The sequence below is a fragment of the Octopus bimaculoides genome, chromosome 6 (genome assembly GCF_046866305.1).
Source record: "Octopus bimaculoides isolate indiv1 chromosome 6, ASM4686630v1, whole genome shotgun sequence".
NCBI classification, from domain to species: Eukaryota; Metazoa; Mollusca; class Cephalopoda; order Octopoda; family Octopodidae; genus Octopus; species Octopus bimaculoides.
In genome coordinates this window covers 34,949,047-34,976,218 of record NC_142933.1, presented here as the reverse complement: position 1 = coordinate 34,976,218, position 27,172 = coordinate 34,949,047, and the positions used below count along the sequence as shown (strand labels likewise).

Below are 27,172 nucleotides of genomic sequence, written 5' to 3'. Positions count from 1 at the left end.
TCTAACATGTTATTTTCTAAGATTGTAGGATGTGATATGAAGGAGATAGGGTTGCTATATATAGCAGATTGAACAACCACCTAGAAACTTCTTCATTGACTTGTATTGCGGAAGGTTTTCTGTGGTTGTGGTGGCATTCCAAATGCAACCATTTAGTCGCTTTCTATCGGTCTGTATAACTATCTACACTATATCCATCCATCCATCCATCAGTCTATCTAATTATCTATCTGTTTATCTCTCTGTATGTCTATCTGTCTTTCTCTATATTGATACTTCCATCTATCCCTTAATTAATTTATCTGTATATTTATCTACTTATCTATCTGCCTAACTATCTATCTGTACATCTATCTATTTTTCAGCTGACTGTGGTGGAAGCAGGAAAAAGAAACGGGCTTGCAAAAATTGTACATGTGGCCTGGCAGAAGAGCTAGAAGGAGAAAACAGACCAACTATGCCAAAATCTGCTTGTGGCAATGTATGTATTGTGTTTTTATTTACTCTGTTTGAATGATTCTATTGAGTAGAAAAAGCCCCAGCCTAGTATTCATTTTCAGTTCCCAGGTTCACCTCACTTATAATTCTTAAAAGTTCAACCCTAATTTAACATACCTTATATTCAGAGGCATTTGACTCTTGACCATCCTGTATTTTTATCTGCTAAACTACACCTAGAACCTCATTGCCCAATGCAGTCTTTTCTGAGGCAGTACTGTCTAACTTGAGAAGAGGAGGATGACTATGATTAGCAGGTCAAACAACTCTGTAGAGTCTTATTTATTGGGTCATGTTTTTTATCTTGTTTCAACCCTTAGACTGTGGCCATGCTGAGGCACTCTGTGAAAGGTTTACTTGAGCAAATTGACCCTGGTACTTATATTTTACTAAGCCTGGTCCTTATTCTATCATTCTCTTTTTGTTAAATTATGGGGGTATAAACAAGCATTGGTAGTCAAGTGATGGTGGCAGACAAACACAAAGATGCATGCGCGCACACACACGTACTCAAACAACAAGCTTCTTTTAGTGGTCTACTAAATTCACTCACAAGGCTTTGGTCAGCTCAGGGCTGTAGTAGAAGACTCTTGCCTAAGGTGTCACATAGTGGGACTAATTCTAGAACCATGTGGTTGGGAAGTAAACTTCTTACCACACACTCACAAAGATATTCTTGGGGAAGGCGGATGGCAGAATCAGTAAAGCATTGGACAGAATGCCTTGAGATATTTAGTTGTCTCTTTTGTCTGTCTGTCTTTCCATATATACACACACACACACACACAATTAACTACTCATCATGTTACAGTGTCAGTGGTTGAGTATTCCTCACACTTAAACCCTTAATGTAACTATTAGGCAAAATGAGTGTGACAATAATGTGGGATAAGGCTGGGCCCTTTTTGAATTACAGGTATAGTTCCATTCCCTCAAACAGGTTTCCAAATACTTTCTGTCTAAGCAATTTCACTTACAAAGCTTGAGGTCAAATTGATGCTATTTTGAAAAAAACATTTATTCAAAGTGCCTTGCAGTTGGATTTGAATCCAGAACATTGGACTGATAAGTAAAATTCTTGGCCTTGCATACACATTTTATATAATGTTCTACTGTATTACCTTGTTATATTAAATTTTATGTCTAAACATTTGAACTGTAAACAGAAACCAAAGTAGATACTATAGCCAACACATTCAACTAGCTTCTTATCTATTTTGCCAACTCTGCCACCCAATGTTAAACTGTCAGTAACAATAAAAATGATTATTTGTTGATTTTTTTCTTTTTTTTGTTGCTACTTGTCTGAGAAACAATTAGAAATTGTTAAAATAGATTACTGTGTGAATTCATCATAGACATCCACATACCCAACTCCACACCTATGTGCGTATTAACTTACACACACACAGACACACATCTTTTGACCTTTCCTGTAAAGGTCTTGAGAAGTTTTGTTTATTTATTTTTCTAACCAAATTTTTGCCATACATCCTAATCTCTAAAACCTGTGTGTATGTGTGTGTGTGTGTGTGTGTGTGTGTGTGTGCTTGCTTGTGCACATACATTATATGTATATATAGATATATATGAAAATGACCATCCAACCCATGCCAGCTATGTCATCATCATTTTAACATTCATTTCTCTGGGCCCACATGGGTTAGATGAAATTTGTTGAGGCAGATTTTCTACAATCAGATGCCCTTCTTGTCATCAAGTACCCTCCTGTTTCCAAGCAAGGTAATATTTCCCTATGGCCAGATGTATTTTCCCAAAAGATTTGAAATGAAAGACACTGCTTGTATCACGGTGAAACTCATTTACAACACTCATACAATGTCAAGACAAGGAGATACTGATACACACACATATAAATATATATATACCACATACATACAATGGGTTTCTTTCTGTTACAAATCCACACACAAGGCTTTGGTCAGACCAATGCTATGGTAGAAGACACTTGTACATGCTGCCACATTATGGGACTGAAGCTGGAATATGCATTTGAGAAGCAAGTTTCTTAACCATATAACCATGCCTGCATTTATAATATATATATATATATATATATATATATTTTTTTTTTTTTTCAAGGATGTATGCCTGGTCAAGTGGTTAAGAAGTTAACCATACAGTCATAAGCTCCTAGATTTCATTTCACTGTATGCCAACATATGGGCAGGTTCTTTTTTTTTATGTATCATAGTCTGGAGTTGATTAAAGCTCTGTGAATGAAATTAGGTAGATGGGAACTGTAGCATCCTATTAGTTGTACTGCAACCCTATTCTAAGTTAGCTCCTACCATGTCACCTTTTGTCTTAAGCTGATCTAGCTTGTTCATTTAAGAGTATGTAGGGATAGAAGTGAATGCTCATTGTTAAAACTGATGAGAAGGGGGACTATCATACATATATTTGTCTGTGCATGTGTATGTGTGTATACACATACATGTATATATATATATATATATATATATATATATATATATATATATATATATATATATATATATATATATGTGTGTGTGTGTGTGTGTGTGTGTGTGTATAAGGCAGTGGATTAAAGGAATTGCTAGAATTTCAGCCAAAATACCTTGCAGGATTTGTTTCAACTCTTTACATATCTGTGTTTGCTTGTGATGGATGGCACTGATGCGAAGTTGTGTCAGCCCTGTGTCCTGAAGAGGAACTTTTAAGGTGCAGTTACTTTGTCAACCCTCACTGATAGGGGCCTTACATTGTACACACACACACACTCACATGTAATCAAATTTATGTTGTGTTTGTGTATATGTAAAGTTAAACAGTATTGAAAAAGTAACCTCAATGTTTCAGAATACTCCAAAGCAGTTTTAAAATCTGTGGAATTGAAAATGTAGACAATAGTAAATTATGTAGAACTGGTTCAAATATTAGTTTACTTGATAACTGCTCTTATTGTTAACAACTCTGTAAGGTCACCGAGATCCATTATAAAATATTAAAGTAAAACTTCACCATAGATACTATAATGGTGTGAGTGGTTGTTCCATCATGACCTTCAACATTGTTCAGTATATTCTTGTAATGTGTTGGTTGCACCTAATTGTTAAAATGACTATCTTTGTGCTATATGCTTTCTCTATCAGGCCTAGTGGGGGTGCAATGGCCCAGTGGTTAGGGCAGCGGACTCGCGGTTTCGATTCCCAGACCGGGCGTTGTGTGTGTTTATTGAGCGAAAAAACACCTAAAGTTCCACGAGGCTCCGGCAGGGGATGGTGGCGAACCCTGCTGTACTCTTCCACCACAACTTTCTCTCACTATTACTTCCTGTTTCTGTTGTGCCTGTAATTCAAAGAGTCAGCCTTGTCACACTGTGTCACGCTGAATATCCCCGAGAACTACGTTAAGGGTACACGTGTCTGTGGAGTGCTCAGCCACTTGCACGTTAATTTCACGAGCAGGCTGTTCCGTTGATCGGATCAACTGGAACCCTCGATGTCAAAAGCGACGGAGTGCCAACAACATCAGGGCTAGGTTGGAGCTTTGCAATAATAACAGCTTGTGTTCAAGTATTTTCATCATCCTCATCATCATCATCATTTAACATCCACTTTCCATGCTGGCATGGATTGGACAGTTTGACAAGAGCTAGCTAGGCAGAAGACTACACCAGACTTCTGTCTGTTTTGGCATGGCGTTTACAGCTGGATGCCCTTCCTAACATCAACCACTCAGCAGAGTGGACACAGTGTTTTTTTCACAAGGCACAAGCATTGGCGAGCTTAGTTTTGGCATGGATTTTACAGCTGGATGCCCTTCCAAATGCCAACCACTTTACACACACATATATATGTACACACATACACACATGACAACCTTCCATACAAGGAGGCATTTGTTCAAGGTACCGCACAATGATGCCATTCTTCCCTCCCCTACCATGGCAATCAACGAAAACCTGACAATGCTTATTTCCTTACGATGTACAAGACAGACAGAAAGAAAGAGTTGTATTTCAAGAAAGAAAAAATTTAAGGAGCCAACATGGCAGAACAAAAATATCAATATCAACTTTTGTCAGCATAATTATGAATCTGACAGTTTCTGGTATTTCTTAAAATATGTACAGAAAGACAGTAATTAAAATCCCTACTCCAACAAACTATTTTCACACACCCTACCCCCAACAAACCAAAGTACGTCTCCTATTCCTCACATTTCATCTTTTTCATGCAGCATGCTTATGCTTATATGCTGCTCCCCAATCCTGTTCTTCTTTTCGGCTCATTGTATCATTGCTATCCTGTTGTCTCCCACCCCCTCTATATACCCAGGTTTCACCATTCACTGCATTCCCCACCTCAGTACTCTTTGCATTCATGTGAAGTCCCCACTCCCTACTCATGCATCTTTGGCAATACCCTACCATTTATATTCTGACCCCTGTACCTTGAAGCTATGTCCTGGCACTTCGTCATCCTATTTCTCCTGCCCTCTGTCTCTCTTTCTCTTGCTCTTTCCCTCTGACTGTATCTCCTCTACAGCAAGACACCTGTTTCTGTCTCTGTCACTATAACCTTTCATCATCTGGCACAAGGTCACCTCATCCAATGCCCCCTCCCCTAAGGATTTTTGTCTTGCAAGTTACTTGGTGACACTGCCAGTGCTGGGGCCACATGAAAAAGCATCCAATCTACACTGTAAAGTGGTTGACATCCAACCCATGCCAATGTGGAAAGTGGATGTTAAATGATGATGATGATATATATAGGTATATATATGTGTGTGTGTGTGTATACATATTTGTTTTAGTATGTTTTTACATTAACATCACTTTAGCAATTGTGATGCATGTTTATGTCTCCCATAAACAATATATATTCATAGCTCAGCAGTTTCGATGTATGACACCAGTGGAATAAAAAAAAAATTTCTTGAGAGACAAGCAAGGGTTGTAAACAGGAAGAGCATTTGCCCACAGAATACTACCTCTCTATGTCTTGTCTAACTCTTGCCATCATAAAAAACAATCATGATATTCTTGTGTTTGAGCATTATTCTTTAAACCAGTGGTTCCCAACCTTTTTCAGCACAGGGACCATTTTTTACTTGAAAAAATTTCTAGGGACCACTTCTACTTTTACTTTATGTTGTTCTATTTTCACACTAAGATATTTACACTTTAAAATTTATTTTAGCAAACCAAAGATAAGATTTAAAATTTATTTTAGTAAACAAAGATAAACACAAGATATCAAAATCATTTTTCATAAAGTCGTTCATTTTTAGTCCATTCAGCTAGTGACTAGCTTGATATTGGTGTTTCTGACACAAGATATCATAATCAATTTTAATGAACTCACTTAGTCTTAGTCTGATAGTTCCTCTGCTGTTGACATCTAATTTATTTATTTCTCTACTTAAAATATCTACAACAGCTGAAAATGCAGATTCCACCATAAATGTGGTAGGGAAAGAAATGATGCTTGCTTCTACATGTTGAAAAATATTTGGGTGTGATTCCTTTATTGATATATAGGCAAAGACACCTTCTTTTTCAACTCTTCTCAGTTTCATATTCTCTTTCAAATCCAACATTTCAGCCAACTCAAAATTTTCATCTCCTGGCTCATAATTTTCTAGGTCTACAAACCAGAGTGGATAATCCATCTTTAATAAATCATTGTATCTTCTCTCAAAGTCTACATGAAGACCTTCAGGATGGGTAATGCATTCTAATGTAGGAACAGTGGTGTTAAAATTTTGAAATGATGCCAATTTTTTTTTTTCAAACTGTTTTTTCTAAAATTTTAATTTCCCCATATACCCTTTTATCTTCTGAGAACAGGTGACCAAATCTGATTTTCTACCTTGCAGCTCTAAGTTAAGCAGATTCAATGTTTTAAAAATATCACTCAAGTAGAATATTTTCGATTTAAACTCAGAAAGTCTTTCCAAAATTTTCTTAGCTGTGTCAGCTTGCTTCTTGGAGTTGTAATGAGTCATCTGACTCTTGAATATGAGAAAGTTGATTAATGGTTCCCACAAATCCATGAGTCTTTCAAGGCTCATGCCTTTTGACAACTTCTGTGTGAAGCAATACGGTTTTTAAATCTTCATCTTCAAAGAATTGCATAAAAAATCTATTATTCACTGAGTTTGATTTGACAAAGTTAATTGCATGTATGGCAGTGTTGAGTGCTTCTTCCATGTGTCCTCCAATATTCTTAGCAACCAAATGCTGTCTGTGGATAATGCAATGTATATAAAAAAATGTGAGGAGCAACTGATTTCATTCTAGAAACAAAGCCTTTCACTTTTCCAGTCATGGCTGCAGCTCCATTTGATGTAATGTTGATCAGATTAGTCAATGGAATATTTTTATCATTAAAATACTGCATTACTTTACTGAATATATCTTCTCCATTAGTAGTTTCTGACAAACTTTTAATGAATAACATTTCTTCCCTTATATCATCTTCATGGATGAATCTGACATAGACCAGAAGGATAGCTCGGTTATGAATTGTGCTATCATCAACCTGGATAGAAAAATTTGTCTTTTGGAGAATTTCCACAATCTTCTCAACAAAATTAGACATTTTATCCTGTCTTCTTGTAATTGTGTTATTTGAAAGTGGAATTGTACTCAGAGTAGATGCAGCATTTTTTCCTAGAACCTCATTTGCACGGGCTATCATAGCAGGCTTGACAAGTTTCTCACCATAAATCTGAGGTGCTGCAACCTTGGCAATAATTTCAGAGACCAAATAACTTGGTTTGAGTGTCTTTACTTTTTCAGTATTTATCTTCTTTACAAAGCCGGGTAGTTTGATTGGCTGTATTTTCTTTTTATTCTCAAAATATTCCCTACCTTTCAAGGCACATAGGTTTTGGAGTCTACAGATACGAAACCAAACATGATAAAGTCTTCTTTGTAGTTCCTCTTTTTTGCCTTTTAAGCAGTTGGCTCAGACATTATTACAACTGATCTTAAAAAAATTAAAGTAATAAATACTTTATTTCTATACATTAAAAGTATCAAATTTATTATTAAACAATATTGTGTAGTGATCTATTAAAAATATAAAATTTATTATGAAACTGTTGTGATTGTAAAATTTAAATTATGTAATTCTTGATTGTTATATATTATTGATTATATATTATACATTATTGATTTTTATGGAATAATTATTGTTTTGTTTTTTTATTATTATTCTGTCTTCATATAAATTATTATTAACTAACAATGTCTTTATTACTGAACAATATTGTGTAGATCTGAAATGGCTTCAATTCTTTTATGACTATGAATTCTCTGGGGACCACGTTGGGAATCACTGCTTTAAACAACCTTAACTGGGGTACCATACTGAAAATATAGTTAAGATCTTTTAACAGAATGAAACAATTTTATGAGAAATATATGCATGAAAGTAGAAATAAAATTAAAAAAAATAAAATGTTGAGTTTCTGAGGGTTTCACTAGTATCAAGTACCATACTATTTTTTAATACAATCATTAAAAATGTTAATAATACAGCAGTAATGGTAGTGGAGTGTAGAGAGAGAGCTATACTGGAGTTCATTTCCTGTTTGGGTCACAGTCATCTTTACTCTATCTTTGTCAGTCATGTTATGAATTAGTTGTTCTTGCTATGCCTACCCTATAACAATACAGGGAAGCTATATTGATATATTTGTGTTTTGCCTTTTATTATCTATAATTAAAACAAGGGAACCTATAAATTGTTGTTTGACTTTGTAGAAATAGCTTCGTCAAACCCACACCATTGGTCTTCAAAACACATTGGATAGTATTGTTCTGGGTGCACTGCACCTGCAAAAGCAGAGAAGTGCTACTTAGTTTGAATGGCTTTGATCATAGGTCTGATATATTAGGGTTGACCTGGGGCTAAACAACAACTACAATAAGAAATTACAATAATCATGCTTTAATTGGGTGTCACACCATGGTTAATTAAATTTTGTAAATATTATGGCACATAAAAAGCACCATCCGAACATGGTCAATGCCAGCCCACCCTACTGGCTCCTGTGCTGGTGGCACATAAAACGCACCGTCTGAATGTGGCCGATGCCAGTGCCGTCTGACTGGTGGCACGTAATAAGCACCCACTACACTTTTGGAGTGGTTGGCGTTAAGAAGGGCATCCAGCTGTAGAAACATTGCCAGATCAGATTGGAGCCTGGTGCGGCCTCCTGCCTTGCCAGTCACCAGTCAAACCATCCAACCCATGCCTGCATGGAAAACGGACGTTAAACGATGATGATGATGATGATTTATAAGTATGTTGATAAAAACATTAGTGTTGACATATTTCCGTTGCTATTAGAGAAACATTAAACAATATCTTCTAGTAGAAACTCCAGGGACCAGCTTTGAACAAGAGTAAAGAATAATATTATCATTCCAAGCTAGTAGTTACATTGAATAAGAAGTTGCTATAGTAATCTCTCTCTCTCTCTCTATCTATATATATATAAAACATCTCCACCTAATCCTTGAAAATAAAAAAAATCAATAATTTATATGCCTGTTGATAAGCTATGCCTTGAAATAAACCATGTATCTCTTCCTTGTAGTTACAGTCTGACCTTATTTCATTGACTAATTGTTTACAGGGTGGAGTGATTAGGTAGCGGGAGTCGTTGGTAGAAATAATAGCCAACCAAATCACTTTAAAACCCCTACCATAACATTTCAAAAGGGGAAGGACACAAAGACAAAATTCATTTGACTAGTTTTGTTTGGTCAGGAATGACTTAGGTTTAAGCAATAATGGCAGGAACATATACAATATGAATTTCAAATGAATAATGTAATCCCAGTTAAATTGTACTTAAGTTGAAAAAAAAATGACAGTCGTAATTTGAGTGCTTTTGATGTTAGGTCTGATTAATCAGACCTGGGGTTAAACAGCAACAATATAAAATTTCGGGAAGAGAGAGGAATGTTTCAATATATCACATTCCTATTAATTTGTTAAGTTCTAGTTTCTCTTCAAGTAACAGGTGTGGGGGTAAGTATTTTTTATTTTAATGGGGGACCAGTAGTTGCCTGTGCATGCAATCCTCCATGACAACATATCTAGGCTTCTTGATAAGTCTTAGCATGTTGTATAATCTTTGTAAGAAAAAAAAAAACTCAGTGTTGTTTGTTTCCAGTTCTTGTAACCATGTCCAAACTGTTTGTTGTTTGATAGACATGGAGATTATTATCTCTTGGAAACAGGTGTTAGGAAAGGCATCCAGATGCAAAAATCTCTTGTCTGTGATCTTGACTGGCCCTTACAAGCATGGAAAAGTAGATGTTAAAATGGTGATGATGATGAAAACATTTGTTAAGAATAATGCCATTGGTTATAAGATTCCAACAGACCAAATTCTAGTTCACTGCACACCAAAATAAAGCAATACCATTCCATCTTGATTTAAATAATGTTGAGACTAATTTTTCTATTCCATGTTACATGAATAGGAGTGTTGTAGCAGAAAAGGAGGATCACAGATAGAATTTCTGACCTTCCAAAAAAAAAAGAAAAACCATATCAGAAAGAGCCTGTGCATGGTAGTTTGACATACTAGAAATAGTAACCAAATCTCTCAAATCACATTGTTTCTAGTATCTTGAGAGAGAGAGAGAGAGAGAGAGAGAGAGAGAGAGAGAGAGAGAGAGAGAGAGAGAAAACTGTAAGTCTAAGATAAACTAGCTTTAAAAAGATGCAATAGTCATGACCAGAATGCCGTTAACCATAAATATGCTCATTCAGGGTTAACTTGGGCTAGGTGATAGCAATCATTATGGAAAGCTGTATGGTTATCACAACTATGTACCAAGTTCTTTTATGCTAAAAATATTTCCATCACATCTGTTGTCTTTTACTTGACTTCTGATGGTAATCAGTTGTTGTTTAGCCCCAGGTCAACTATGATCAAGCACACTTATAACCAAAAGTATATAACCTAATGATTAAGGTGCTGAATTGCAGGCTCCCATTCTTAATATGGTACAAGGAGGATAATGTTTTAGCAATTGAAATTATAAATGTTAATGTAAAGAAGTCATTAGGGTTAATTAAAATTAATCTCAAAAAGGAAAAAGAGAGAGCTTCCAAGATTTCAGTCGACCTAACAACTCTAGACATGTTTCAGCCTTCTTATTCCTCTTCACTGAGGCAGGGAATCATTACCGCACCAGACCAAATGTTTAGTGGTTTTCATCCTGTACTTTACATTCTTAGTTCAAATACAGCAGAGGTCGACTTAGCTTTTCATCCTTTTTGGAGTTGATAAAATAAGTACCAAAATTTCAGACATCATGCCAATGTCGAAAGAAGGAAAAAAAAAAAAAAATCCTCATCAACAAGCATACTCAACTCAGAACGACTTGAGTATATAGTTTTAGGTTAAAATATTTCACTGAATTAGGCAAATTAAAATAATGACCTTGGAAAATATCTTCGTGCTTCAAAAGTAACATTGCTTTGATATCGTATTTCGTTAAAGAAACAACGCTCTTCAGTGTTCAGTAGCTGTGTTAGTTGTTGTTGTTTAACAAAAAAACCCCCCAAAAAACCTTAGACCAAAGACGTTCTGACCGTGATATGTGATTTAAGAGAGAACATATCGAGCAAGTAATTCCACGTCTCTTGGCTCTTCCATTCACTTGGATACTGTGTTCTTGGACGAGGCTACTCCTCCTGCTCCTTTCTGCTAAAAGAACCACGACTCGGCGATGGAGCATTTTGCTGACGGAGAGGGCCGGAAATTGCCGATTTGTTGAGGTAGTTTTCCAGAGAGTATATGTTAAGGTTTTCTAAATTAAGAAACCAAAAGAACAGTAGCAACAGCAGTTTATCAACAACTACAACAGACTCCACGCGGTAGTGTAAGGCTGGGGGAGAGGATATTAAAAAAAAAAACACTAGGAAACTAATGGCAGCACGAATAACAACAACGGATGTATTTTGTTGTGCCGGCTTACACTATTGTTCCTTATAACCAACCGATTCCTCCCTCCTCCTTCATAGTTTAGTCTCCACCATGTTTCCCTCACCAAGGATACTACTTCTGGCCTACTTCTCTCTGTATCACCCCTTTCTTTCTCTCACTCCCTTTACACCTCGTTTAATTTCCTCCTCTCCCCCTCAACCATCCCTATCAGTCTCACTGCTCAGTCCTTTCTCACACCTCCTCTTCTTGGAGTTGTGCTGAGGGAGGTGGCTGTGTGTGTGATAGGCCGATGAAGTTGGTGGCAGAGGTAGTACTGTTGCTGTTGATAGCGGTAATGATGACATTGCTTATATTCGCGTTGGTATCGGTGATAATAATGATGATGATAATGTTAGTAGTGTTGAAATCTGAGGACTTTACAAGTGCTGTTGGTGGTGGCATTGGCTACGATGATGGTGTTGAGTGATGGAGATGGCACTCATAGAATTGGTTATGTTCGTGAAAGAAGTGAAGATGGGCTTAATATATAAAAGCAGTGTTGTTGAGCCTTCAGGTCAGCCATGAATGAACAGTCCGATGCTCAAAGGCTTTCCAGCCATGACAAGCCTGCCTTTCTCTTAGGCCTTGCGTGTCCAAGATTGCTACATCCTCGACTTTGTCCCTCTCTTTTTTAAATAATTGATTGTAGTCGCGAGGGAGTTTATTGATGCTATTTCTAGTAGGGCAAGCGACTACTTGACAGCTTCCTGAGAGTGAAGGTAATGTTGATATTTAATTCATGGTTGGTGGTACGATGATGATATTTGGTTGCAACTCAAGTCTTGATCACGCAAACCTTTAATCAAAATCATTCCAACCGTGACCATAACGACTTTTTAGGACTGTATAGGACTACATTATAATGTGTCCTTGTCTTATATAAGGCAGTTAGTAGGGTGTGATTTTAGGGAAGTTTGGCTGCAGTTTCTAGCAGGTCGAACGACCACAGAGTTTCCTTTTTTTCGTTCGTTATTGGGATAGTGGTGCTAGTGGTGATGGTGGTGGTGATAGTAATGGTAGTTGCATGAATACTGTTGCTGGTGGTAGTAGTGGTGGTAATGTTCATAATGTGCCGTTGTGTTGCCGGCAAAAGATGGTAGCAGTGAGGGCAATTATAGTAGTGTTTGTGGTAGTGGTTGAAGTGGTTGCTTATCTCAGAGTAGGAGATGGAGAGGAAAGTGCCTCGTGTATTCAAACTAAAAAGTAAAAACAACGCTCTTGTTGATATGTGTTGTTGAATTGCCCCCCCCCACAACCCCACCCTCAATTCTCTATCTCAGCTCCTTACTGTTTTCTTTTCCTTTTTTGAACTTTTCTTGTTTACATTATTATTTTTTTTATCTCGGCTATCTCTTTCCCTCTCTCTCTCTCTCCCTCTTTTTTTCTGTCTACGTGCCGTGTATCACCGTCGAAAAAACTTCGAACTTAGCATCATAGCATTGAAAAACATTTATTTTTAATAAGTATATTATATATAGATATACATGTGTGTGTGTGTGTGTGTGTGTGTGTACCTAATACTCTTAGGTTTCATCTTGAAGGTAACTTCTTCATTCCACCTTTTTCTACTCTTCGCTCATCTTTCTCCTTTTTATTCTCTCTCCATTCCTCCTTTTGTTTCTCATTTTATTGTTTTCCCTACTCCCTTACCTCCATCTATGTTTTTCTTTTCTCGTCCCCTTCCTTTAAGTATCACCTCCTCTCACTGTTTTTTTTTTGCCTTTTTCTTTTATTTCTCTCCCTCCTATAATCTTTTCCTTGTTTTCTACACTCTTTCCCATCCTGTCTGGTTTTTCCACAAACAACTTCCTCTACGACTATTATTAGCTGTTATTTAACCACAAGTCAAAGCGTTCCAGCCATGATTACCCTGTCTTATTTTTCGGACAGTTCTTTAGGACTTTTATTTAAATTGTGTCATTCATCTTTTAAGATGGCGGGGGTGTGGTCAGAGGGGAATTTGGCTGTTATTTATAGTATGTCTCGAGACCACGTTCGACGTTGGCTCGGGCTATTATTAGATTCATTGTCTGGCGGGCGGAGCAAAGTGAACGTTTCCCCTTCCCCAGTCATTTTTTAATCTTATCCAATCATCGATTAGCGTACGTGCGTACTTACACGCGCACGCTCACATGCACGCACGCACGGTCTTGACAAAGCTGCGGAAGACCAACACAAAGCGGTCTGTACATCTATACTTATGTGTATACGAAGACAAGCGTGAGGTCGAATCGCAAATATTTTTACATTAGCGAGCGTGTATATACAACTCATTTTTCTGTATAGTATATGCACTGGCCTGCAACGAAGCCCCCACGTGGTTGTTGAGCATGCTCGGAATAACAACCCCGTTGCCTTCAAATTACAGCCTACTGCTTAAAAAAAAAAAGGAAACTTATTGGGCAATGTTTTGGGTTATACAAGAAGACAGGATGGTCATGGCTGAAATGCCTTTCATCGTAGGTCAGCTTGATTAGAACTGATTTGGGATTAAATGACAACAATTATAATCAAGTGCATTTTAATTTCAAACGCACATGTATGCGCTTGCAAGCATGCATTGACAAAGACACACACACACGTGTGTCACATGCAGGTTTTATTGGCAGTCTGGTCCGTCGTGTGCAACCAATGTAATTACAAACACCAAAACCTCTCCTCCTCGTCAGTCCCTCTAAAAAATGGGGTGGGATTTCGGCCCCGGTCCAACACCCTCTTGTAAAAGTAGTCACGTGCAAGGGTGCATGAGTGGTGAGGAGAGGTGCACTGTATTTACTTAATATTTAATAACCATCCTCGTCTTTGTGTGTGGCAAGTTAACCAGTCTTCTCTGAGCTTCTTTATTGTGTTTAGTCAAACCCTGTGTTGAGGTCTGTAAAAGCATTTGAGTTTTCACCCGTTTTTTACCTCTGTTAGAATGAAGTTTCAAGTTTTTTCTCTTGTTTTACCAGTCGTGACCATTTCATCTTTTCAGCAGTCTATTTGGGACAAGGCTACTTTATTCCAATACATCCTTCCATATATATATATATATATATATATATATATATATAGGCGCAGGAATGGCTGTGTGGTAAGTAGATTTGTTCCGGGTTCAGTCCCACTGCACGGCACCTTGAACAAGTGACTTCTACTATAGCCTCCGGCCAACCAAAGCCATGTGAGTGGATTTGGTAGACGGAAACTGAAAGAAGCCCGTCGTAGATATGTGTGTTTGTATGTCTATGTTTGTCCCCCCACCATCGCTTGACAACCGATGTTGGTGTCTTTATGTCCCCGTAACTTAGCGGTTCGGCTAAAGAGTCCAATAGGATAAGTACTAGGCTTACAAAGAATAAGTCCTGAGGTCGATTTGTTCGACTAAAGGCTGTGCTCCAGCATGGCCACAGTCAAATAACTGAAACAAATAAAAGAATATGTATTTGAAGGTGATAGGATATGATTTGAGGACAGTTTGGTTGCTGTTTCTAGCAAGTCAAGCAACCCCCACAAAGGTTTCTTTATTGGTTTGAAAGTTGATGGAAAGGAGCAGTGGCCATGGTCTTTACCATGCCCTCTAGATATACAGATGTTCAAGCTGGACATCATCCACATCAATTTGATGAAATGTTAACATGCTTGGAAACAGGTATAGGTTGACTGCAGGAAGGGCATCTGGCCGTAGAAAATCTGCCTCAATAGACTCTGACCCATGCAAGCTTGGAAAAGTGAACATTGAAATATGATGATGATAACACTAAAGCTATAGAATAAATTACTACAGCAAGTTTGGCTAGGATGTTCTTAAAAATATTTTCAATATGAAATAGTAACTACAATCAGGTATCACAAATTAGGAAGATTATATTTTACTTCATATCAGTCACTTTACCATACTCTGTCATGAATTCTATTCTACTCTAATGTGCTGTATAGTATTGTTGTACTGAATCCTATTGTTCTGCTGTAAATTCTATTGTATTGCGTGTATTCTGGATTTTATTACATTCTTTTCTACTGTATATTCCACTGTACTATGTATAATGGTATATTCCATTGTATTGTGCTGTAAACCAGGTACTTAAATAACATATGACTCATTATGTTCTTGTGTATGGCAAGTGTCATGTCATGATTATATAAATATAACCTTTTACTAAAATTCTTTGGTCCCGTCCTGTTAATTTGAACAATCTTCCCACTTCTCTCTCTCATTCGCTCATGATTTATCTTGATCAAAATTTGGTGGAGTTATGTGATTTCTTTTATTAACAGTATAATATATATATGGTATCAATATCTCATAAAGCCTTCTGTTAGTGTACAGCATGCCTGCTGTACACTATTGTATTCTATCCCATTATGCTTTAAAACGGGGGCCACATTTTTCATTAATGTTTTACGTAGTGTTTTTGGTACCGAAAGACTTTCAAACTTCGTATACTTATCTATTTTGTGTTATAGAACAGAAAAATATTTTTGTATTCGAATTTATTTCATGTAAAAAATTGTCTTATTTCGATAATTTCAACCAATCACTGACAAGTATTCAGTTGTTTATATTTACTCCTTTGGCTGATTAAGCCATAGCTTCGTTTTATTTGCTTTTTTCATTTTAAATTTGCTTTTTTCATTTTCTTTTTTTTTTCTTCGTTTTATTTGCTTTTTTCTTTTTAAATTTGCTGTTTTACCTTAACCCTAACCCTAACCCTAACCCTATCACCGATAGAATTGTTTCAGAATCGTTTGTTTATGTAGTCGGCACTTAATGTATATCGGCTGAATGGACGTCAGTGATTGGTTGAAATTACAGAAATACGACAACTTTAACATGGAATAACTTAGGGATTTCTTTTTTTTTTAAGAAGACTAAGAGAAAAAGATGTTTTATATGACACATTCTACCAGTGTTCCAAGTTTCAAAGTGTTTTGTTAATGAAAAATGTGGCCCCCGTTTTAAAAAAGATCCCAGTGTATTTTCCTATATAGTATTGCAAGTACTCTCTTTTGATATACTGTGTACTACTATCCTGTATTATAATGCAGTTTAATGTCCTCTTTTATTCTGTACTGTATACTGTATTTTATATAGCATTGTACTCATGATTGCTGTATTGCATATAAGTTATTCTATTGTACTCTTTTGTATGGCAATGTATTCTATTGTACAGGTTGTCTATCATTAGTGGTGGATGTGTCACCAAAAAAAACTGAAACTTGCAGTAACATCTGTTCATTTGCACTGGGCTTATAATTCTTTTAATTGGCATTACTTGTTTTGAAAAGTTTTATTGTTTCATCATTTGATTTTTTTTTCTGGGATTTTTTGTGGGGTGTGGAGGGATGGAACACTAAAAAGCTGTTACAAGTGAGAGATGTCAAATTATCATCATCGTTTAACATCCATTTTCCATACTGGCTTGGGTAGATGGTTTGACAGGGAGAATGAAAAAGGGAAGAAAGAAAAAGCCTCCTTGACTAAATTGGGGGTATTTGAGAAAGGTTAGAGGGACAGTGGTTCTTTGCCAGGTGTTGCAAGGCTAAAGTGTGATGGTAGGACAAGCTCAGGTGTCTTGCTACAGAGGAGATATGAGGCTACACCCCCCTCCAAATTATATAAGGGTGGGTGGGAGTATCCAGAAAGATGGCAAATGGTGGTGGTGATGGGATGCCAGAGCATTTAAAAATACATGAAGTTGGGTGTAAGAGATGATACAGACAGTGGAATGTTGATGGTGGTGAAGTTTCATAAGAGTGTAAGAAGAAAGTAATAGAAGGTTAGAGATGGGAGTTGAGGAGAATGTAACGAGTGATGAATAAAGATGGATGTGCAGATGATGGGAAATACCAGTATGGAGGGTAGTTAGGTGAGAGCTACAGGAGTGTCAGATGTTTCACTCAAACTATTCTGAAGTACTTTACTGTGTTCCAATGTTTCTATCATGTTGTGCTGTAATTCATTTCACTTTACTGTTTAATGTAGATGTACAACATTTCTAGATGATAATTTTTTTTTAATGTTACATTGTGTAACATAGACACAGAAGTGATTGTGTAGTTAAGAAGTTTGCTTTGCACCTGCATGGTTTCAAGTTCAGTTCCACTGCATAACTCCTTGGGCAACTATCTACAGCTATAGCCCCAGGCCAATCAATGATTTGTGAGTGAATTTGGTAGTTGGGGCAATATGGAAGCCTATCTCACACACACACACACATATGAGTTACAGGTAATGTAACCATCTAAGGGATAGATGTATCCATAGGCACTCTTGGTATTACCTCAGTATGTATGGTCCTTGTTATAAGGTATATAGTAGTAGGTAATTTAAAAAGTAAACTGTGGTTTAATATATATAAAGACGATAAGAAATGGAGCAAGAAACAGTGAAAAGTGGATTGTTGGTGTTATAATGTCATTATTTAATTAAGAAGAGAGTATGTTTACAGCTGTTTCAGTGTATCAAGCTGGGGTAAATTTGCATTTACCTCAATGCAATTGATAGACATCATCAGAACGATTATATGGCAAAGATAAATAGAAGGAAAATAGAAAGAGGAAGTGAAAGGAAAAATGTTTGTTAATTCAATAGTCTTACATTTTAGGGAAGTCCATAATTCAATATATCAGTTGGAGGATAGAAGAGAAGAGAGTTAGTTAAATCCATGGTCTTATAATTAGTTAGTTTCATGCAAATTTACCCCAGCTTGATATACTGAAACAGCTGTAAACATACTCTCTTCATAATTAAATAATGACTTTATAACACCAACGATCCACTTTTCACTGTTTATTGCTCCATTTCTTATCGTCTTTATAATATATATATATGTGTGTGTGTGTGCGTGTGTGTGCATTCCCCTGTCCCCAACTTACTGGTTTGCTGAAAACGACTGATAGAATAAGTATCAAACTTCAAAAATAATAAGCTTTGGGGTTGATTTGTTTGATTAAATTCTTCAAGTGCAGTCCAATGACTAAAAACAAGTTGAAAGGCACAGGTATGGCTGTGTGCTAAGGAGTTTGCTTCCCAACCACATGGTTCCGGGTTCAATCCCACAGCATGGCACCTTGGACAAATGTCTTCTATTATAGCCTTGGACCAACCAAAGCACTGTGAGTGGATTTGATAGATGGAAACTGAAAGAACTCCATTCTCCTATCTGATGAAGAGCTATGTTCAAAATGTTAAACTCTCTCCTTTCACCAAGTGTCAAGCTAATATATTTCTTGTGCATGTCTTCACGTTCATTTTTTTCTTTTCTTTGTTTTTATTTGCTTTTGAATTGGCTATACACACACACACACACACACACACACACACACACACACACACACACACACACACACACACACACATATATAGGCACAGGAGTGGCTATGTGGTAAGTAGCTTGCTTACCAACCACATGGTTCTGGGTTCAGTCCCACTGTGTGGCACCTTGGGCAAGTGCCTTTTACTATAGCCTCGGACCGACCAAAGCCTTGTGAATGGATTTGGTAGATGGAAACTGAAAAGAAGCCTGTCATATATATGTATATATGTGTGTGTGTTTGTGTGTCTGTGTTTGTCCCCCCAACATCACTTGACAACCGATGCTGGTGTGTTTACATCCTCGTAACTTAGCGGTTTGGCAAAAGATACCGATAAAATAAGTACTAGACTTACAAAGAATAAGTCCTGGGGTCGATTTGCTTGACTAAAGGCGGTGCTCCAGCATGGCTGCAGTCAAATGACTGAAACAAGTAAAAGAGTAGAGTATATATATGTATCTGTTTGTGTCTGTGTTTGTCCCCCACCACCGCTTGACAATCAGTGTTGGTGTGTTTATGACCCCATAACTTAGTGGTTTGGCAAAGAAACTGATAAAATATGTACCATGCTTAAAAATAAAATAAATATGTACAGGGGTCAATTCATTCGACTAAGAGTTCAAGACAGTGCCCCAGTATGACTGCAGTTTAATGACTGAAACAAGAGGCAAAAGAAATAAAAAGATAGTGTACATCATCATTGTTTAACATCCTCCTTCCGTGCTGGCATGGGTTGGATGGTTTCACATGAGCTGGCCAGGCAGAAGCCTGCACTATACTTCTGTGTCTGCAGAGTGGGCTGAGTGCTTTTTACGTGGCCCCAGAACAGGCAAGGCCAGTTTTGGCATGGTTTTTACAGGTGGGTGCCCTTCCAAATGCCTACCACTTTACAGTGTGGACCGGATGCTTTTTTAGTAGCACCAACACTGGCAGGGTCATCAAGTAACTTACAAGACAAGAAATCTTTGAGAAGGGAGGGGGAATTGGTGGAGGTGATCTTGTGTCAGATGAGGAAAGGTTAGAGTGTGACTCTCTATCACACTCTATCCTTACATCGTCTGACACAAAATGTACATAATTTATTTAGGTGTACATGAATTATTAAAATTGTTTTGTTCTATACTACATTATATAGTATGTTAGTGTGCTGTACTGTAGGCACAGCCTTGTAGTTAAGAAGATAGCTTCTTAATCAAGGGGTCTTCAGCATGATTTTATTATGGAGCATTTTGGGCTAGTGTCTTCAACCATAGTGTTGAGCTGACCTTGCCTTTGAGAATGATTGGATAGATAGAAACTGGAATCATGCCTGATACTCACTGTAATCCAAATTTCCAGCTTTGTCACAAGCTGTTTTAAGCTGATATTGCCCAAGGATTGTGTTAACCCTTTCGTTACCAACCCGGCTGAAACCGGCTCTGGCTCTGAGTACAAATGTCTTGTTTTTATAAGTTTTGAATTAAAATCTTCCACCAAACTTTAGTCACAATTTATGTTCCTAAAACTAGCTTAATGATAACTAAGTTATTTTACTAAATTCTTTGTTATATTTAAAGTAATTCAAAGAAACACAGAGCATCTCAAAATAAATACGGTAACGAAAGGGTTAAGGTTACAAGTGTCTTTGTGTAATACTTGCTACTTACTTTATTTTCTGGCATATGTGCCAAACTTTCCAACCCAAAATTTACAGCCAAAAAAGACAAGTTGACTTATACATCAACAGCTTTGGTGGACTAAAAAAATTTCTGTGTGAAATGCAACAAGATTTGGAAAGGTAGTGATGATGTTTAAATGTTTACACTTATGTTGAAAATACAGTACTCTATGATTCAAATGAGTGGGTCCAATAGCTGGAGTGTCAGAACTTGGGATGAAGCCACATTATTATATTCTGTTTTACAATGTACGGTTATTGTACTGATTGTGTTGTGGAATAAAACATTTCATTTTGTGTATTGATCATGATCAGTGTTTAAGGTCAAGTATATTGGATTTTTACGTTTGTAAGTTAAGGTCTTCATTTTTATCTTTCTCTCCCACCTCTGTCCCTCCTTCTTTCTCCTCTTTGCCTGTCTCTCTCACCTCTCTCATGTCACTATTTCCTTTCTCTCACTTCACTCTTTCTTCTCTTGTCTCATTTTCTTTCCTTTCTCTCTTTCTCACTTCCCTCATTCTCTCCCTCCCGATCCCTGTCCTTTTATTTATACATAGAATCATTTATTTATACTGCTGCTGCTGCTACTACTACTACTACCGCCACTATCACCACTACCATTTTTCACAAACATACAAGTACATTGATTAAGATGTGTCTTTACATTAAATATGTATGTGTATATATATATATATATATATATATATATATATATATATATATATATATAAAATGTACACATACAAATAAAATCATACACATTTGTGTATGATTGTATTTTGCTTAGATATTGATTATTTTTTTTTGTTTTACATAACAAAAGAAACAAAAAAGAAAATGTAATTTCATTTAAGATCAACCATGTTGTTATTTCTACATATTGGCATATCTCAGATGGCAGCAGCAGGATGTTGATTTGGCTTTAAAAAAACCCATTTATCTGCACAAAAGCATATGTACACACACATGCACATATGTACAAAATACGGACACATATGCATGCTAACACATACACACATGCATGCATGCAGTTAGATGTATTGTTATAGAACACGTAGAACTTCCAATGTATTTTTTCTTCATCACATTGATTACTTAATAATTTAAAACATGATGATAATAATGATGGTGATGATATAATTGATTTCTTACATAGATATAAAACTATAAATTTAAGGAAAAAAGAGGTATATAGTTAATATTACCCAGTATATCGCTGGTACTTCTTTCATTGATGCCTCATGAGAATGGAAAGTAAAGGCAACTCTGATGAGATTTTTACTCAGAATATAAAGAGATGCAACTAAACACTGCATATTATTTTTTGCCCGTTTCTCTAATGATTATGCCAGTCCTCTCTGTTCTTTATCATCATCATCATCATCATTGTTTAATGTCCGCTTTCCATGCTGGCATGGGTTGGACGATTTGACTGAGGACTGGTGAAACCGGATGGCAACGCTAATATAATTGACATGGCTATATGGTTAAAAAGCTCGCTTTGTGTCCACATGGTTTCAGGTTCAGTCCCACTGTGCTTCACCCTGGGCAAGCATCTTCTACTATAGCCCCAAGCTGAGTGAATTTGGTTGGCAGAAACTGTTTGAAGGCGGCGAGCTGGCAGAAACGTTAAAACGCCAGGCGAAATGCTTAGTGGTATTTTGTCTGCTGTTACATTCTGAGTTCAAATTCCGCTGAGGTCAACTTTGCCTTTCATCCATTCCGGGTCGATAAATTAAGTAACAGTTATGCACTGGGGTCGATGTAATTTGTCCTTGTTTGTCCCCTCTATGTTTAACCCCTTGTGGGCAATAAAGAAATAAACTGTGTGAAATCCCATCATGTATGTGTGTGTGTGTGTATGTCTATGTGTATCTCTTTGTGTCTTGCCCTGCCCCCACTTTTTGTCAAACAGTGTTGGTTTGTTCACAGTCATGTAACTTGGTGGTTCAGCATAAAAGACCAAATCAATGAGTACCAGATTTAAAAATAAGTAGAGGCTGATTTTGACTAGAAACCCTTTGAGGTGGTGCTCCTGTTTGGTCACACTTCAATGAATGAAACAAGTAAAAGAAAATAAATTATAAAAATATTTCATTTATCATCATCATAGAGTGCTGAGCTTAGATCTTCCTCTTGTAAAATTAGTCAAGACAGTAATCATTCCATTGTGGTCTTTTTGAGGTGTTAAATATTGATGAAGTCTTCAGCACTGCTCTAACTATCTCCAAAATATACTATTAGGGCTAAGTACTTCATACAACCAATATAAGTATATCTGTATATACACACATGTACATATGTGTGAAAATGTTTTTGTGGGTGGAGAGGATATATTTAGATATAATTTTTGTATTTTTGATTTCATAATTGAGCTGGAAAGGATTTGTGAGAAACACCAGCATTCACATCTGTTTGTATCACAATTCCCTTCATAAGTTATTATCTAGAAGTCACCTTGATCAGTCAGACTTATGGTCAAAGGCATTCCAGCTGTAATCATTTTGTCTTTCTTCCAAGGCACAGTGAATCCACCTCAGAAAACATCCAAATTTGTTCTCTTTCTCTAAGATGGTTTAAGGGTGATTTGGCTGCTAACAGTTTGAGTGAGCACTTAGACTTGGTACAAGCAACCTTTTTTGAGAAGTAAGCCACATGAGGTATAGCTTATTGTCAGGTTGGCCACACTACTAAAAAAATTCAAGGAAATTTTTTGTTAGACACATTCAGAAAGTTTGCTCATAACTAACTTAGACACTCCCACACTGGCTTGGAAAGTAAAGAAAAACACTACTTCCACAACTGAGTTTTATTTCCAAGAGAATAAATTGTCTTTTGTCATATTCAAAACATATTGGTTCTAGTAAGGCTTGAATTATCATGAATTACAAAATCTACAACGCTGAAAGAGTATCTTGCTCAGTTTCAGCTTTATCACAAAATTCTCAGCTTACTCATACATACTTCCTATATACTTGCACAGGAAAGATCAAAAACATGTTATCTAATTAACTTTTTTTATATATTGTTCTATGCATTCTACCTCTTCTTCATGTTATGTCTACTCCTTCATGTGGCCATATGTTCAGCAGAACTTTTCAAGGTGATGTTTTACAGGTAGATAGAAACTGGAATCATGCCAGATATGCCCTTTATGATGCTATCCCTTTCAGTTACACTCTGATACATGCACCCTTTCTAAAATTTGCAATACAAATGATTAATTATAATATACACATAAAATATGCTAGCATTAATTTGTCTATTGTTTATTCATTATTAATATTTTTTATATATTTTTTTTATTGCAGTGCTACCTCGGTGATGCCTTCCGCTGTTCTGGGTGTCCCTATCTTGGAATGCCAGCTTTTAAACCTGGAGAAAAAGTGTCATTAGCCCTTTGATGTCAATAATTTTTGTTCCATTTTTCTCTTTTCTTTTTTAATTTTTGTTTTCTAGTGGTTGAAGATTCTCTAACTTTGCTACTTGAATTCTGATAATGTTTGCAGCAGTTTCACCATTATTCAGAATAAAACTAAAAATCATCACTTTCATTAGCAAGAGTGTTACATTTGTAGTGATACTGTTTTGAGACAAAAAAAATAACCATCCACCATCCTAACTTTGGAATCATGGGACCACTCCAAAAATTTCTAATAAAATTAGCTTTATTCTTTGAGTTTTTTTAATTTCTTCTTCACTTTTGTTAGTTTTTTTTTTTTCCTTTGTTGGATTTTCTTAATTGAGTTAGTTTTGGCACGAAGTCACTCACTAACTCCCCAATGTGTAGACCACAGATGTGCTGTATCCTCTTTCTACCTATTTTACCACTACTGCAATGGCCTCTGCTCCACAGAACTGGTCAGTCTTGTGCTACCTCTACTTAGGATCTCTCAACTCAATCATTCTCCTTACATCACCTGTATTTTATCCAATACCCTCTCCCTAAGCCAAAGTGCTATATATCATAACTATTCCATTCTTCTTGGAATGTCAGCTGTTGAGAATTATTTCTTGTAGTTGTTGATTGGCAATATTACCATAATCCTTTCTTATTTTGGCACAAGGCCAGCAAATTTGTGGGGTGGGAAGTCAGTTACATTGACTCCTGTGCTCAACTGGTACTATTTTATCAATTTTGAAAGGATGAAAGGCAAAGTTGAGCGTAGCAGCATTTGAACTCAGAACATAAAGTCAGAAGAAATGCTGCAAAGCATTTTGTCCAGAATGGTAATGAGTCTGCCAGCTCACTGCCTTAGGCAATATTACCATAATAAAGTATTAAAGCAATAGCATACAACATGATAAGAAGTATTTGAATAAAATGTATAATACAATAAGAAGATATATAACAAATCAGTAAGTTATCACAATAACAACAATATAGAAGTACATGTCATAGAAATTTGAGCTGTAAACAAGGACTGAATCTCCAAAATTAAGATAATACAACTTCATCTTCTAGACTATACTGTCAATTCTCAAAAGACATTCTATTTTTGTACTACAACACATTCAAAGCCAGAAGAGAAAACCCTTAAAAAGCTTTTTTTTAAAGGATGGAGAGCAATCTGAGATTACATTTATTGTTTCCTCCTAATGAATAACATACTACATAGAATGATTAGTACTGAGAAAGCATTAATCTTTTACATTAATTACACTTGCTTTTTTTGTTAAAAAAAAAAGTGCATGCATTCATAAACAATGAGCTTTGTTGTTTGTCCGAGTTCAAAGAATGGACTATTGAATCAATTAATAGCTCACCGCATTGTCGAAAGTGAAAGTAAACAGAGATGTTTATACACTCCTCTTTTGAAAGATTATATTTTATCTGCTGAGGTGATTCTCATTGTTGCTTACTGGAGTTGCTATTTTAGTTTTCTTTCATGAGAACTGAGTCCAGGAACCTTCTGTCTAATGTTATCAAACATAAAGAGGTTGTGTACAAAGTGAACATGCAGGTTTTCAATGTTAAGAAGTTCATTCTCCAACTTTTGGGTGGAGATTTTGGGTTTGGTCCCATTCTGTGTCATCTTGGCAAGTATCTTCTACTATAGCTGGCTGACCAAAGCATTGTGAGTGAATTTGATAGAGAAACTGAAAGAAGACTGATGTATATATAGGCACAAACATAGCCCTGTGTTAAGAAGTTTGTTTCCCAACAATATAGTTTCCGGTTCAGTCCCCCTGCAGGGCACCTTGCAACAAAAACTTGTTGAAACCTGTTTGGTATTTTAATAAATCTGTTACAAAAATTTTAAAACAGTCACACATTTTGAGATTCAGGTACATTTTCAAGCCTCAAAACAAATTCTCCTATATTCTTTACTGTATAAGAACACACTTCTTTTCTTCATATATATATATATATATATATATATATATATATATATGTGTGTGTGTGTGTGTGTGTGTGTATCTATCTATCTATCTATCTATCTATCTATCTATCTATCTATATATATATATATATATATATATATATATATACACACACATATATATATCATTACAGTTTATGCATCAGTAGTGAATATTTCAGATATACACTAAATATTTATGCTAACAACTCCATGATATAAAAAGAAAATAAGCTTTCCTATGGGACTCATTTTTCATATCTGTTACATTCACGATTGGTAATATGGTCGCCTGGAATATGATAGATGTAAGGTCTGAGTCCCATGGGAGAGTTTCCTCTCTTTTCTTGTCCTCAATTATTGAAAATGTTTATAAAATTTATGAGTATGTACAGTATATGAATGTGTATGTTACATTTGTATGTGTATATATTAATGAATATCATCATCATCTTTTAACATGTTTCCTATGCTGGCATGGATTGGATGGTTTGACAGGAGCTGATATGCCAGAGGACTACATCAAGCTCCAGTGTCTGCTTTGGTATGATTTCTATGGTTGAATGTTCATCCTAACACCAACCACTTTATGGAGTGTATTGGGTACTTTTTATTTGGCAGCAGCAGTAAAGTCACCAAGTAACTTGCCAGATATTACCACCATTATCATTGTTTAATGTCTGTTTCGCATGTGGTGGATAGTTTGACAGGAGCTGATGAGCCAGTGGACTGCTTTGGCACAGCTAAGTGAGATTGTAGTCATGGCCGATGCTGGTGCTTCATAACGGGCACCCATGCTGGTGGCACGTAAAAAGCACCCACTACACTCTTTGGCATTAGGAAGGGCATCCAACTGTATAAACCATGCCAAATCAGATAGGAACCTGGTGCAGCTCCCAAGTTTACCAGTTTTCAGTCAAACCGTCCAACCCATGCCAGCATGGAAAACGGATGTTAAATGATGATGATGATGATATATAGGTGTAGGAGTGGCTGTGTGGGAAGTAGCTTGCTTACCAACCACATGGTTCCGGGTTCAGTTCCACTGCGTGGCACCTTGGGCAAGTGCCTTCTACTATAGCCTCGGGCCGACCAAAGCCTTGTGAGTGGATTTGGTAGACGGAAACTGAAAAGAAGCCCGTCGTATATATATATGTATATATATATATATATGTGTGTGTGTGTGTGTATGTTTGTGTGTCTGTGTTTGTCCCCCCAACATCGCTTGACAACCGATGCTGGTGTGTTTACGTCCCCGTAACTTAGCGGTTCGGCAAAAGAGACCGATAGAATAAGTACTAGGCATCCAAAGAATAAGTCCTGAGGTCGATTTGCTCGACTAAAGGTGGTG

General features: G+C 36.5%; 1 protein-coding gene across 2 annotated transcripts in view; it reads left to right on the top strand.

Annotated features, from left to right (window-relative positions):
* The window catches only part of LOC106876880 (anamorsin), a 52,098-nt gene extending 27,961 nt beyond the window's left edge, over positions 1 to 24,137 (top strand). For both annotated transcript variants that reach the window (XM_014925621.3, XM_014925619.3), the window contains exons 6-7: positions 366 to 481; positions 23,770 to 24,137. In XM_014925621.3, the coding sequence (XP_014781107.1) occupies positions 366 to 481; positions 23,770 to 23,862 (209 nt within the window). In that variant the 3' untranslated portion in view covers positions 23,863 to 24,137. The remainder of the gene's footprint in view (positions 1 to 365; positions 482 to 23,769) is intronic.
* Positions 24,138 to 27,172: the final 3,035 nt, after the last annotated feature.